The 15,862-nt window shown below is 44.2% G+C and overlaps 1 protein-coding gene across 1 annotated transcript in view; it reads left to right on the top strand.

Moving 5' to 3' along the window:
* Window positions 1-15,559, top strand: part of Epb41l5 (erythrocyte membrane protein band 4.1 like 5) — a 106,305-nt gene extending 90,746 nt beyond the window's left edge. Inside the window, exons 21-25 of the mRNA XM_038348826.1 lie at window positions 7,557-7,644; window positions 9,396-9,470; window positions 13,530-13,571; window positions 14,275-14,402; window positions 14,970-15,559. Of these exons, the coding sequence (XP_038204754.1) occupies window positions 7,557-7,644; window positions 9,396-9,470; window positions 13,530-13,571; window positions 14,275-14,402; window positions 14,970-15,033 (397 nt within the window). The 3' untranslated portion in view covers window positions 15,034-15,559. The remainder of the gene's footprint in view (window positions 1-7,556; window positions 7,645-9,395; window positions 9,471-13,529; window positions 13,572-14,274; window positions 14,403-14,969) is intronic.
* The last annotated feature ends 303 nt before the right edge of the window (window positions 15,560-15,862 follow it).

Below are 15,862 nucleotides of genomic sequence, written 5' to 3' on the forward strand. Positions count from 1 at the left end.
GAGAAGAAGGTGTATTCTTTTGTGTTTGTGTGAAATGTTCTGTAAATATCTGCAAGGTCCATTTGAATTGCGTTGTTATTTAACTCCAGCATTTCTCTGTTTAGTCTTTTGTCTGTTTGACCTGTCTATTGATAAGAGTGGGGGATTGAAGTCACCCACTGTCACTGTATGGGTGTCAGTGTATAGTAGTGTTTCTTTTATGAACGTGGGTGTCGCTGTGTTAGGTGTAGCAATGTTTAGAGTAGCAATATCCTCTTGCTGAACTTTTCCTTTGATGGCTATGTAGTGTCATTCTCTATCTCTTCTGCTTGGTTTTGGTTTGGTCTATTTTGTCAGATATTAAAATGACTACACCTACTAACTTCTTAGGCCATTTGCTTGGAATGCCTTTTTTATCCTTTTACCTTGAAGTGCTATTCATACTTGATGGTATGTGTATTTCTTTGATCCTGTTTTCTAACCCAATCTATTAGTGTCATTTTACTTGGGAATTGAGACTATTAATATTGAAAGTTATAAATGAGCAATGTGTATTGCTTCCTGTTATTTTGTTCATGGTGTGGATTTTCCACTTATTTTGATGTATTATTCTGGGATTATTTATTCCTTGTGTCTTCTTGGGTGAGGTTAACCTCTTCAGACTGAATGTTTCTTTCTAGTGCCTTCCATAGAGCTTGATTTTTAGCTAGATATTTCTTAAATTTGCTTTTATTGTGGAATGTTTTTCTTTCCCAGTCACTCGCGATTGATAGTTTTGTTGGATATAATAGTCTGAACTGGCATGTGTGGTCTCTTAGAGTTTGTAGAATGTTCATCTAGGCCCTCTGGCTTTCAGATTCACCATTGAGAAGTCAGGTGTTATTCTAATGGGTCTGCTTTTATATGTTACTTGGTCTTTTTCTCTGCAGCTTTTTATATTCTTTCTTTGTTCTATATGTTTAATATTCTGGCAATTTTGTACCATTGGAATTTCCTTCCTGGCCTTGTTTATTTGGTGTTCTTTAAATCTCATATACCTTGATAGGCACTTTCTTCTTTAGGTTGGGGACATTTTCTTCTATGATTTTCACTGTGACTTAGACCTGGGTTTCTTCTTACCCTTCCCCCCCCCCCCCCCGCTGTCCCTCTTATTTGTAGATTTTCATAGTGTCCCAGTTTTCCTGGATGTTTTGTGCCTGGGTTTTGTTTTTGTTTTTAACTTTTTCTTTTATTAAGTTATCCATTTCTTCTACCTTGCCTTCAACACCTGAGATTCTCCTTTCCATGTCTCATACTTTGTTAGTAAGGCTTGTCTCTGAAGTTTTTGTTTGCCATCCTAAATTTTTCATTTCCAAATTTTTTTCAGTTTGGTTTTTCTTTAGTGATTCTATTTCTACTTTCATGTCTTGAACTGTTTTCTTCATTTTGTTACTCTGTTTTTTGTGTTTTCATGAACTTAATAGATTTAGTCACATTTTCTTTAAGGTCCTTGAACATAGTCATACTTGCTATTATAAGTCCTTGTTTGTGCTTCAGCTATATTGCATTTTTCAGGGGGTACTTAGTAAAGTCACTAGGTTTTGGGAGAAGCTTATTGTCTTGGCTGTTCATGTTTATTTTGCGTTGAGGTCTAGGCATCTGAATTATGATGATTGTGATGTTCATAGTTTTGATAGCTGGCCTTGTCTTTGGGTAGGTGATCCATTCTTTGTTTGCTGTTGCCCTCTGTGGTACCTCTGAGTTCCCTGGTAGAAAGTTCTGCCTGTCAGTGATTGGTGGAGAGAAATAGAGATGAGCTAGGAGAAATGGCTGAGGGGGGCTGTGGGAGGTAGGGGTGTTGCTGGACCCTAATGTCTTCCTGGGGGAGGGGGTGAGAAGGCACACTGTTAATGTCTCAAACATCGGGAGGCAGGTAGAAGGCATAGAGTAGAGTCATTTATTTAACAATGGTGAAAAACTTGTATATACTCTCCCAGCTCCCAGGCGCTCTAATCCATTGGCATTGTGTAGTTGCCCCCATTGGCTAGGCACCATCAGGACCTCTGACAGCTCCATGTTGGCCCCTCTCAGCCTGGTAGGCCTTAACTTCCTACATCTCCACCCTTTTATTTGTTACATGGGTGTTCATTGGGAGCCAGAGTTCTTTGCTCAGGCCTTGTTGACCCCACCTGAGGAGGGCTCAGCAGCTGGACTGTGCCTGTCTTAGGTTGGCCTGCTAAACAAGCTGTTACCTGTCACTAACAAAGAGATTCATTCCTGGAGACCTGCCAGCATTGGGGGACTAGGCAGTAGCTTTTTGAATTACAGATAACCTGGCATTTATAACCTCCTACAGAGGACTGCAAAAAGGATGCCTTAGTTGCTGTCTGCTGATGTCGGATCTGCTACAGGAGATATTTAAAGAGAATAAGGATCAACAATACCACCCTATTAATTAATGCATATATGAACATCCAGGAGGGATCAAATAGCCTTTTTATATTATGCTAAACCTTTTCAAAAAATGAATAGTCAAAGGCTACAACTTCTTTCCTAAATAAATCATCTCATTGGGGGGAGCAATGAAAGCAAGAATGGGGAGTATATACATTATCCATCCTGGGTTATTCTCTGTGATAGAAGCAGGCTGATCCATGGTCAGGTGCACATCTCTTACCAGGACCCATATTGGCATCATGGCAGTCTGAGGAAAAACATAGCCTGTTCTCTTCCCAAGGGTTAGCAGTAGGCTGGTGGCTACTGTTTGAGGGACATAGGCTCCCTCCATCTCACCAGGGGCAAGAGTGTGTTCCTTCGCAGAGATGTCAAATGCTTGTAAGCTGGACTGAGCCCTTTGTCATCAAAACTGAGAAAGTTCATGTAGAAAAGGACCTCTGTAGGGCCAGATGAGGATCTCTCCTAGCCTCTGGCGAGATGGTCCTGGCCAACAGCTCCTTCAGATCTCTTTAAGCTCAGATTCTTCTGCGAACCTTACTAAATCTGCTGTTGAAATCCTGTGGTATATCTTTCGTTAAAAAGTCCTACTTTCTAGCTGTAAATCATCCATATAGCCTTCCTCTGCCTGTTGTCGGTGTCCTAATCTCCTGTAGTTCTTGCTTTCTGAGGGATTTGACCCAGTTGCACCCTTTGCCCAGTAAGTGCAGTTGTCTGTGCTTTCTGGGGGGAGCGTCTGCTCCAGTCTTCCTTGTGGATGAGCCATACTCTGTCACACTGAATTTGAAACGTGGACATTTTGATCTTGACGATGTTATTCTCAGCAGCAGAGTCTTCTCTCCCTTAGGCTTTCCTCGTTGTGCTTGCTATGATTATATGATAGCTGGAGCCTGTTCAAAGTGACATTTGGAGACTCCTTTGTAGCTGCAGTCTCCGATGCCTGCTGCCCTAGTATAGAACTCAGTAGTGATTTGACAGAGATGTCATATGACCAGAACCAAGACATAAGAGAAAAAGGAGTTTCTCTGTGTAGCCATGACTGTCCTGGAACTCACTTTGAAGACATACTGGCATCGAACTCAGAGATCCACCTGCCTTTGTCTCCTAAATGTTGGGAATAAAGGCATGAGCTACCAATTGCCTGGCATAACTGTATTTTCAAGAGACCCAGCACTGTCTTCTGGCCTGTGTGAGCATCAAGCACATATATGATGTTTGTACATATATGCAGGCAAAATACTAATACACATAAAATAAAAATTAGTAAATCTTTAGGGACCAGGGAGATGACTCAGTGGGCAGAGGCGCTTGTTGCCAAGCCTGACAACCGGAGTTTAATCTCTGGGCCCATGTGGTAGGAGGGGAGAACTGACTGCCACAAATTGTCCTCTACGTTCCACACACGCACCTGCACCTTGGCACCACAGTGCCTATACAGATACATAGGTTAAAAAATGTAAACTAATATAATAAAATGTTTCTGGGTTTGTTTTGTTTTGTTTCTTTGTTTTTCAAGACTGAGTTTCTCTGTGTGACAGCCCTGGCTGTCCTGGAACTAACTTTTTTTTTTTTTTTTTTTTTGGTTTTTCGGGACAGGGTTTCTCTGTGGCTTTGGAGCCTGTCCTGGAACTAGCTCTTGTAGACCAGGCTGGTCTTGAACTCACAGAGATCCGCCTGCCTCTGCCTCCCGAGTGCTGGGATTAAAGGCGTGCGCCACCACCGCCCGGCTGGAACTAACTCTTGTAGACCATGCTGGTCTTGAACTCACAGATATCTGCCTGTTTTTTCCTCCCAAGTGCTGGGATTAAAGACATATGCCACCACCACCTGGCAATAATAAAATATTTTTAATAGAGGAAAATGCTCTCAGAAAGTCTTTCCGGTTGACGGTGTGTTAGGATGGTTTGCAGAAGGTAGACAACTGCAAGGCTGGGCTTGGTGGTGGTGCTGCTGCCCCATGTACTTGGTACCCAAGCTCCAGTCTACTCTTAGCAGGAGACCCACATCCCCCCTTGGCCCATGTACTTGGTACCCAAGCTCCAGTCTACTCTTAGCAGGAGACCCACATCCCCCCTTGGCCCATGTACTTGGTACCCAAGCTCCAGTCTACTCTTAGCAGGAGACCCACATCCCCCCTTGGCCCATGTACTTGGTACCCAAGCTCCAGTCTACTCTTAGCAGGAGACCCACATCCCCCCTTGGCCCATGTACTTGGTACCCAAGCTCCAGTCTACTCTTAGCAGGAGACCCACACCCCCCTTGGCCCATGCATCATTTTCTAAAGGCCTCCATTTCATGTGGGCTCCCAATGGTTTGGGTTTTTTTCCATCCCAAAATTTCTTGCTGTGACTTTGTCTCTCAACCCTTGTGTTTCCATTGTATTGGTTTTGTTGATGTTTGGTTGGTGGCTTATTTGTTTGTTTGTTTTTGTTAGTTTTTTGTTGTTTGCCTTGAGCAGCAGGTGGCTTACAGCATTTCCTAGGGACATCTTTTTGTTCAACTCAGTGTTCTGTGAGTTCTGAGTTAGACAAAGTGCACGTATTCCTTGCATCATTTTCTAGGAAATTCACGGGCAGATTAAAGCAGAATGAGAGCAAGCCTGTGTAATTCAGCCTATAATTTAGCCTGCAAGAGGCTGTGGTGCACGGGCCAGAGGAAACTTGCAGTGTCCTGCTCTAGCACTTTCTGCTCCCTGGGAGACAGGCTGTCACTGAGTCTGGTGCTGTACTAACACCATCAAACCCAAGGGATCCTCCTGCCTCTGCCACCTACAGTGTTAGAGGTACAGGAACTTGTATGATCACACCCATCATTTTACACGGGTTCTGTAGTACCTCTGTTTTATATATATATATATTGGTTTGCATGGTTTTTAGGCCTTGCATCAGTAAGATAAAATACATGTGTCATTCAGTTTTGTGTCTTTCTATTTCTGAACTTTTTTGTTTCTTCACTTAGCTGCCATCCCGCAAGTCTACCACGGCTGTCCATTCTTACTTTGCAGTGGCCTTCCCCACACAGCAGTTATAAGGACTTCTTAGCTGGAGGGCTAGGCTGGTGGCTGGGAGACCTCTCTTCTGCTTCCCGCGTGGGCAGCACTGCGAGCTCCGCAGGAGTCCGCCTTCCTGGAGAGCCTTAGAAGTCATTTTAAAATGTAGTCCAGACTTTAAAATTCAGTGCTTGCTTGATTCCTTTTCTGAGTCATTTCCTTCTTCAGAAGCATGAACTGACATTTTCTGTCTTGTAACTCTTAGGTGTTACTATTTGCTGTTGGCTTTCTGCACTTGTACTATGCCTAGGCTTAGCATAGACTGACTTCTATTGTTAATATTCAAGGTGGGTTCTAGAAAGTTTTAAGGCTTTTGATTTTGAATATTCAGTGTTCATTAGTTGGGAAATTTTAATCACTTGTGTCTCATAACTCTTATTTCTTATATTTATTTGTCTCTGTTTACCCCCAGACTGAGTATAACAGAAGTCGCTTCCATTCATTGATGGTTGTGTCTTGCATTTTGTGGTTGAGGCCTCTGTGGGACGCGTGAGGGCAGCTGCTGATGACTCCACGCTTTGTAGTGATAGTGAGGGTGGTGGTGACTTGATAGATAATCAGCTGTGGCCTTTCCTTTTCTCTGCTGGCACTGAAGCCATGTCTAGAACATTCTTGTTACTCTCATCAAGAGATAAGAACCCCTGTCATATGCCAGGTGTAGTATGATTCCTAATTGTTCTTTTTTTTTTTTTTTTTGGTTTTTCAAGACAGGGTTTCTCTGTGGCTTTGGTGCCTGTCCTGGAACTAGCTCTTGTAGACCAGGCTGGCCTCGAACTCACAGAGATCCGCCTGCCTCTGCCTCCCGAGTGCTGGGATTAAAGGCGTGCGCCACCACCGCCCGGCCCTAATTGTTCTTATTAATAAAAACCCAGAGTCAGATATTAGTGGGTGAATACTGAGAGATCAGAGAAGCAGTGCAGCCAGCCACTAGGATGACCCTTTACCTCTGCCTCAGACCAAAAGGGCACTCCGTCCTCAGAGTGCACTTCAGCCTGCATCCTCAGACTGTGTCCTCTGGTGCACTGAGCTCCTGCTTCCTCCTGCTTTATATCACCCCTGTCTCCACCTCCCTAGAGCTGGGACAAAGGCGTGTCATCCCACGTGTTGGGATCACCTTTGTGTGAGCTCTGCTTCTCTTTTAGACTGGATCAATTTCATGTAGCCCAGGGTAGCCTTGAAGTAACAGAGATCTGTCTGCCTCTTTTTTCCGAGTTCCGGGATTAAAGGTGTGTGCCACCGCTGCCTGGCCTCTAGTAGCTCTGCACTCTGATCTTCAGGCAAGCTATATTTGCTAAAACACAAACAAAATATCACCACTGCTAGGTCTGCAGATTACAGATATTCCAGCATCCTCTCGTCTGATACGGTATCTGGAGCATCCTGGATGTTGCTTCTCCCTTATGCAACAGCTCTCCAGCCTGTACCTTCCCCATGGTTCCCCTGGTTCCTCACTCTGCTCTTTTGTCTTGGCTATGTATCAGATATGTGATCAACTTAGCTTTTTCATTCATGTATTTTATCATAGATTGAGGGAGACAGTGGGGCCAAGCTGGGTGGCTCTACATCTTTACTCCCAGCACTTGGGAGGCAAAAACTGTTAGTTCAAGGCTAGCTGGTCTACATAGTGAGTTCCAGACAGCCAGAGAAAGTGGTAAGACCCTGTCTGAAAAAAGATAACAGAAAAAGAAAGGGAATAAAGTCAGTCTGTAGATCTTCCTCACTTCCCATTTTTTTACATAATTTCTCTGGATTTGAAGCTGTAACCATCCTTTTCTAAACTGTATCATTCTGAATTTTCTGAAGGTTTTAAACTACACTGACAACCCTTCGTAGTTTGAGATACTATGAATTGGCGTGCGTGTTTGTTTGTGTACTAAAGACAAATGTTTCCTCATTTAGTGTGGTTTGGGGAAGGAAGCAATCTAGTGAGCTGTTTAGATCTAGCAGCAAAGGACTCTGACTCAGATAACAAATCTGAAGGTTTTCCTCTGACTGCCCTGTCTTATTCCTCTCCATGGCCTTATTAACCCGAAGGGTTCTCCAGCAGTGCCAGCTGTGTACACGTCCTCCCTGATCTGATTCTGTTTCCTCCCAGCACTGTAGTGAATGAGGATGTGCCCCCCTGCCGAGACTCTCCCACTCCAACGCATGCCACAGCTGCAGACAGTGGGTCTGCACTCAAGGTAAGAAGATTGCTTTTCATTTTCAAGAGACAGTAGTGAGTTTAACCTCTCATGTGACCAGGGACATCTGGCCATTTCTCAGTGGCCCTGGGGCTTGAGGTGGGAGGAGCAACTGAGCCTTCTCCCTAGGGAAGATCCTGGGTCTTCCCTGCCTACTCCCGAAGAGTTACTAGACTCTTCTCTCCAGTGTCTGTGCTGCTGGGGGCTTTATTTTGAGACAGTCTCGGGTGCTGGCCGTGCTTTCACTTGGCATCTCTAAGACACACTGTTCTCTTCAAGCGGACACATTAGACGCTGTCTGTCCAGCACACCTGTGATTTTGCTGAAATTCACTGTATGATTTTCCAAGGAAGACGTAAGCTGTGTGAGTGGGCTGATTCCTGTTTTGTTTTGTTGAATCACAACCTTGCTGTGTAGCCCAGGTTGGCCTTGGTGCTCAGTCCTCTGCTTCCCTTTGCCCAGGCTAGGATCACAGCAGTGCACCAACATTCCTGTTCTGTTGCTGTATTCCTAATGTCTCGAACAGCAGATGGCAAGTAATAGGAACTGATTATAAAATGTGGCCAACAACAGGCGCATCTCACTGGTTGTATTACAGCATCACCAGCTCACTCCAGGTTCCACCCTTATGTGTCCACACCCTAACCAGTGCAGAACTCACAGAAACCCAGACTTTCTCATTTAACACAAGCAGTTTCGCCATTTTTGTTGCATAACGAATATTAGTTGTAGAAATTTACCAGATACTTCACAAAAGGGAAAACTATAAATCACCCTTAGTCCTAGTATGCAAAGATAGTACATAGTTAATATTTATGTATCGTATATTTCAGTTAGGGCTTATTTTAGTCTGGGTTTATACTTCTGTGATAAAACAATATAATCAAAAGCAGCTTGGGGAGGATTTGCTTACATTTCCACATCATAATCCATCACTGAGGGCAGTTGGGGCAGGAACTGACGCAGAAGTCACGGAGGAGTGCTGCTTACTGACTTGCTCCTCACAGCTTTCTTACAGAACCCAGGACCACCAGCCAGGGTTGGCACCACCCACAATGAGCCGGGCCTTCCAGTTTAGCCATATCTGTTAAGATTTTTTTAAATATTAAATCAAAACCAAATACATATATTTATACTTTTTATCAGCTTAAAAATAATTGTTTCATTTATGCAAAGATTGTGCAATTATAGCCAATAACTTTATCTAGAATTGAACAAATAGCACTCTGGTAAACACCAGTTTGTTTAGTAGATGCCCCAAACCATACCAAAAGTATAGCTTCCCTTGAGCTCTCTCTTGCCAACCAGCCCTGCCGCTGGAACAGTTAGCCTTCCTGATCACATTCTACTGCTGCATGGGCATTGGCTCTCTGCCCTTCCATATTGAACACCGCCACCACTCGAATGTTCTTTCCCTTCTCATCGTCGAAGAATTCAGCTGGGACACCATAACTGTCCTATCCAAACCTGTTAGCCGGCCACGAACCAGTCGCTGACTTAACTCTTCCAAGTTTTTCTATGTAAATGGAGTAGCTACAAGAGTATTTACAGAGCACTTCTTTTCCTGGTTCTGATTATAGTGTAGATTCTCCTCCTCGAAGTGGAATCGTTGGTAGCTCATTTCCAAATGTCCTTTTCTGCTTAGAAGGTCCACACTAGCTAGGCCCAAGTCACTGTTAGAAATTCAGAGACTGTGGGAAAGTACGGTGCAATACCGAATTGTTCATGGATTCTTGCCTTGTCTTCTGCAGGATGCGACAGATGAATTGGATGCCTTACTTCTTTCTCTAACTGAGAATTTGATGGACCACACAGTCACACCTCAGGTAAATATGCCTCAAAACAGCAAGGTAGACTTGTTTTGAAAATGTTACTGCTAGGTTCCATTTTTTTTCTAATTTAATAATTTAGTAAAACATTTCATTTAATAAGAGTTATGGGACTGAGAAAACGGCTCACTGGGTAAAACACTTGCTGCACAATTATGAGAACCTCAGTTGGGATCCCCAAAACTCAGATAAAGCTGGACACAGTAGTGCACATGAAACAAGGCAGAAATAGGATTTCCAGAAACTCTCAGACCTGGTAGCCAGATGTTCACGGTGAAGCACAGGAAACCCTCAGACAGACAGACTAGCTAGTACCTAAGACCCGCACGTGTGTGGTGTGGCATGTGCACACCCACACAAGCACAAAGAGCTTGGATTTGCTTCTTTAGCTTTGCCTTGCTGTCCTCAGGTTCTGCTTTGAATTGCATTTCGCCTTGTGGAAAGCACGTCACTATGAGCCCATTCATAATTCAATACCTCATTAAATAACAAGAGAAAACCGGGGGCCTGTACCAGCCACAGAGTTAAGACAAGGAGCTCTGTGGTTGCGAGCTCTTACTGCTTCTGCAGAGGACCTAGGTTCTGTTCCTGGCTCCCATGGAGTGGTTCACAGCACCAGTTAACTCAGGTTCCCGAGGATCCATTGCCCTTTTCTGATCTCAGTGCTCACTGAACAATTGTAATGCCCTTATATGCATATAGGCAAAACACTCAGACACATAAAATAAAAATAAAAAAAATTCAAGAATGAAGATAATAATCCGGGCTTGGTGGTTTATGCCTGTAACCCCATCATTGAGGAAAGTGGCTGCAAATCCAAAGCCAGCTGATCCACAGAGCAAGTTCCAGGCTAGCCAGGGCTATAGCAAAAGCCTCTCTAAAACATATGGTAAAACTATAAGAACATGTTTATTTATTTTATTTTATTTTACTTTACAAAAAAGTGGGGGCACAATTAATGAGTAGTGTTGAAAATCTCAGCCCTGTCTAACCTGGAAGGCAGCATCCTCAGTACCATTGCCATGAGCAGATACGTCACAGTTCATTTCTTCATGGACTGAAGCGTAAAGACACACAGAACTACTTCAGTGGCTTAGTTACTCTAGGACAGGAGCTGCTTGTGGGCATCAGATGCCTCTCAGGAGTCAGGGGGCACAGATGGCACTTTCTGTTGTTGTGTAAATCATTAGTGGACAAACTTGAGTGTGTGTCAGAGTTAGCCAGAAGGTGTACTGAACAGATTGTTGGGCCTCATCTCAGTTTCAAATTATATATAGGTATATCTTGGGAAGATATACCTATAAATTTTTATTTCTAAACATGCTTCCATGTGATATTTGGTGATATAGACTACCAGCTTATATCAATAAATAAGACATTACCAAAGGAGAAGAAATAATCCCAAATCTGATCTTGAACCATAATAAATCTTGAAAGAGACAAGAGACAGCCTCCAAAATTAATACCAAAAGTAACCTGAAGCCCAGAGAGACATAATTCCTAAGAGCATAATTGAGAACACTTACAGTATGTTTGTTCTTTGTCTACTGGGTAGGTGAGCTACCCAAAACCACAACCGTAGTGTGGCAGAGTGGCCCACACAGAGGCAGGAGAATCTACTATTTCCTCCTAGACTCCAGGCTTCTGCACACATGAATACAAAAAGTCATTGGGACACGCACATAAATAAATTAATTAAACAGACCAAAATAGACCCTGACTTAGGTCAACAATACTCTCAAGCTTGCCTTGAGAGTAAGGTTCTTATTTAATGTTTTGTCTAGATTACAGCTCCTGATCTTGGGCCTTTCCAGGGATCAGGATAGACTCAATGCAGTGTTTGCCCTGGGTTCAATCCCTGTAGCCTAGGCTGACCTAGGAGTAACCTAGGAACTAGAAATTTCCTACTTTCACCTCCCTAGTGTTGGGATTACAGGTGTGAGTCTCCCACGCCTGAATTGTCTGACTTTTACATTTTTGGCATTTGTTTATTTATCGGGTGTGTTAGTGTCTTGTGGGTACACATGCAGCACCACTGTGAGGTGAGGTCAGAGAACAACTTGCTGGAGTTAATCTTTCCTTAGTCATGTGTGTCCCAGGTATCTACCGCAGGTGGTCAGGCCCTTGCGAAAGTGCCTTTATGCCGTGAGCTATCTCACTTACCCTTGTCTGTCTTTCTAATTTTGTCTAATGAGTTTGTCTCAGAGTTTCAATTATATGAGTTAAATTGGCTATTTCCCCCAGTATTTTGATACCATTTAGGGTTCCTCTTCTTTAAAGAACCTCTGGTAGTGTTTTCCTGCTTTAGCTGGTTCTCTTCCATACTCACTTCAAGTGCTGTAGATTAGACATCAGTTTGAATTTGTCCACCCCACTGTGTAGACTATCCATTCTGCACAGAGGAGAAATAGCCTCCATGCTTCTAAGCAAAGCCGGTCTAGCAAGGCCCTTGACCTATCTCAAGAAGCCAGAGTCTCCTCCTATCTTTCCATAATTTACAGACCAGTTTACTGTTTTACTCTCAGATCTTCATTTATTAATTTATTTATTATTTATTAAAATACAATTGAAATGCCATACCTCCTCCCAAAGCCCATGACCTCTGAGGACCAGACCCTCAACTGGCCTTAACAGGTTTGTTTGTTTGTTTGTTTGTTTGTTTGTTTGTTTAAAAAAACATAGTGATTAAATTTGGCCACTGCGTGGTCTTAAGCACCCAGTGTGAAAATATAACCAAAATTAAAATATTAATAACATAAAACGAACAAACAATGGGCTCACTCTCTGTATGAGTGACTGACATGCTAAGTGGAGCAGTCACAGCCGTCCCAGATGTAATCAAAATTAAAGGATTCTCAACCTGTCCCTGCTGCTCCGTGTATATTCCTGGTTATTCTACTCCTGTCTCCACATCAGACTAAGCCCACAGCAAACATCACCATGCCCTTGGTGAACTGTTGTGTACATAGATCTCTGGACCTGGTAAGCCTAGGTTAGAACTATTAGGGTCTTGATAGTGATGCTACTAATCTCTAGACCTTGTGCCTCCAGCGCTGTTGGCGGAAGGCCACCCAGACCTGAAATAACCACTTAGAAACTATATTAATTACAACACTGCTTGGCCTATTAGCTTTGGCTTCTTATTGGCTAGCTCTTACACCTTAAATTAACCCATTTCCATTATTTTATATTTTACCATGAGGTTTATCACCTACAGGAGCTGGCTGGCAGCTCCTGTCTTTCTCCTCTGGCGGCTACATGGTGTCTCACTGATTCTGCCTTCTTTCTCCCAGCATTCAGTTTAGTTTTCCTGCCTACCTCTATTCTGCCCTATCACAGGCCAAAGCAGCTTCTTTATTCATTGACCAATAAAAACAACACGTATACAGAAGGACTTCCCACACCACAACGGCGTCTTAATCCTCCACTCATTTACACTTGAGTCATGTTCAGGTGCTCCTGTGCTAACCTAACTCCAGTACCTGGAAGTCAGCAAGAGTGGAGACCATATATCCTTCTAATGCCCCAGTGTCTGCTGGCAGCTACTATTCTGTGTGTGTGTGTGTGTGTGTGTGTGTGTGTGTATGTATGTGTGTGTGTGTGGTGTGTGTGTGTGTGTGTGTTTGTGTGTGCACAGTCACACACATGCACAAATAAATACAATTTAAAAGATTTTTAAGAATAATAAATGAGCCAGGTAGTGGTGGTGCACTCCTTTAATCCCAGCACTCAGGAGGCAGAGGCAGGCAGATCTCTGAGTTCAATGACAGCCTGGTCTACAGAGCCAGGACAACCAGGACTACACAAAGAAACCCTATCTTTAAAAAAAAATGTAATAAATGAATTAACAGTAGCAGTAGTGTTCTTAACTTATAGTCTTCCCTGTTGTAGAGATCCTCAAAGTCCTAAGCCTGGGGCTAAAAGTTATGTCATCTCAGGAGTCTCCATGGAAACTGCATTCCCTACAGTGCATTTCACAGTAGAAAATATTGTGAGTGTAATTTCAAAAATAAGTCAGTCTTCCCTAAAAGTAAGTGGCTATGAAATTTGTTTTAGGTGTCTTCGTCATCCATGATCACACCCCGGTGGATTATTCCAGTAAGTCCATGCTATTCAATTCTTTTGGTTACAGTCTCAGAAGCATAAAGGAATCTCACATTCTTGTTTGTCCTACAAATATTGGGGTCATTATCAAAACTCTGTTAATTTAACAGCTTCGGATTTGTGGCTCAACTTTTCTGTAAATGCTAAATGATTCAGACAGATAAAAAAAAATCTGACGTGAAAGGGGCTGGAGAGATGACTCAGTGGTTAAGAGTACTTACTTTTTTTGCAGAGGGCCTAGGTTTGGTTCCCGGCACCCTCATGGCAGCTCATAACTATCTGTAACTCCAGTTCCAGGGGATCTGACTCCCTCCTCCAGACTCCACAGACACCAGGCACATGTGTGGTACACAGACATATATGCAAGTAAAGCATTCATACACATATTAAAATAAGCAGCTTGGGGGCTGGCAAGACGGCTCAGTGGGTAAGAGCACTGCCTGCTCCTTCAGAGGGCCAAGCTTTGGTTCTCCGCACACACGTGGTGGTTCACGTCTGTAGCTCCAGTTCTAGGGAACTGATGCCCTCATTTGGTACTGGGTGCCAGGCACACATGCAGTGCACAGACATACACGCCGGGAGCATCAGGCCCCTGTCTTTGCTGCCGGGTCAGCGACGCTGATGTGAGGCTGCTGGGGGTGAGGGCTGTGCTGTTGCCTCTGTGCTGACGCGTGCGTGTGTGCGTCTCCTACTGCAGAGTGCTGCCGTCTCCAACCGGCTGACAGGGTGTGGAACGTCTGTGGCCGGGACCGAAGGGTGTGGCACTAAAGACGGATTCTCACTCATCTCCCCCCCAGCACCATTCTTGGTGGATGCTGTGACCAGGTGAGGAAATTACTACTCATTTGCAGCTTTTTCTGATAGGAGAGAAATGATGAGAAATTTATATTTAAAATAACAGCGTTAGTTTCTGTAAGGTCTTAATTGAATTTGATTGAAAGTGTATAGGTCTTTGAATATTGTTTAACATAGTATTTTTTCTTGCATATTGATAATTTTCAAAAAACTGGGATTTCTTTGTTAAGAAAATGTTAGTAGACTTGAGATCTCTGTTTTAAAAACCAGGTTGTTCTTTATCCTTTCTTCTTTACTCTTACAACTGTGGCCTGCTCTCGTTACTACATATGACACAGTGCAGTATAAAGTAGGGGTGGGGTGTTCCCAAGGTGAGGACCCTCATGGCTTTTATTAGATAGGCATGTGAACACGGGTCCTGGGGGCTATCCGAACGTCCCCTCTCTGTAGAGGATAAGCAGAAGTGCTGCTCTGTGCTCAGTGCAGCACTGTTCTTACCATCCATGATAAGCTTGGCCGGTGAAGAAAGGGTTAAATATATTTTAGCCTGTGGTCAGGGAGCCAGGAGCCTTCCCTAAGTCTCTCCCTTCCATGCAGCTCGGCTCCTCTGGCTGAAGACCCAGCCTTGAAACAGAAGTGCTTGCTGACCACTGAGCTCTGAGGGCTGCTGCTCCCGCTGGATCTGGAATGCCCCATTCTATCCCGTCAGCCCTGGATCCAGCCCAGTGAGTCCTTTACTTGGAGAAAACCTTCTACCTGGATTTGACTTCAACTCCATGAAGAAAGTAGCTATGTTTTCCGTCCGACTGGAAGTCTACCCCACATAACTGAAGATAACCTCCTCTTCTTCCAATCAATTCCCCATCACCGAAATTCATTACTTCCCAGCAAACTCTTGGCTCCACCTAGCGGTCCCAACTGTTTGTAGCAGCCTATGGCAAGGCTTGCTGTCCAGAGCCTTTTCACTGCTGTTTCCTGTGATGTCAGGGTGAGCACACCTGACCTGAAAGCCTGCTGGAGAAACGAGTGGCACCGTCCTGAAGTGGGAACTTAGGAAGAGATGGAAACACTGTAGGTGGATCCCAGGCCAGCTCTCACAGTCACAGGACCCCAGGGACACTGAGAGATGGAGGCTTTGTGTCAGCCACACTCTGCGGCCTGAGCAGTGACCAGCTCTGGACTTGATCGTCTCCAGCCTTGTCCTTTCCTAGAGGAAGGATCCGCATCACTCCCGTCTGTAACTTTGCAGCGGGAGAGGGAGCAGGTGTCTGGCCAGAGACCTGAGTCCTCTACCTGCGGCCTGTGCCGTCCATGCTGAGCCAGTGGAAATGCAACCCTAATGGCTTACAGCTGTGAAGGCCAGCGCAGCAGTGCTCCAAACCAGGACCTGTTTAGACACAGCCTCCGGTTCCTTCTGCGTAGGCTGAGTGAAAAGAAAAGGGAAGCACCGGGCAGAGATGGGGAATAGTGGTGAGGGACCGCGTTCTTGA

Source organism: Arvicola amphibius, chromosome 12, assembly GCF_903992535.2.
Source record: "Arvicola amphibius chromosome 12, mArvAmp1.2, whole genome shotgun sequence".
NCBI classification, from domain to species: Eukaryota; Metazoa; Chordata; class Mammalia; order Rodentia; family Cricetidae; genus Arvicola; species Arvicola amphibius.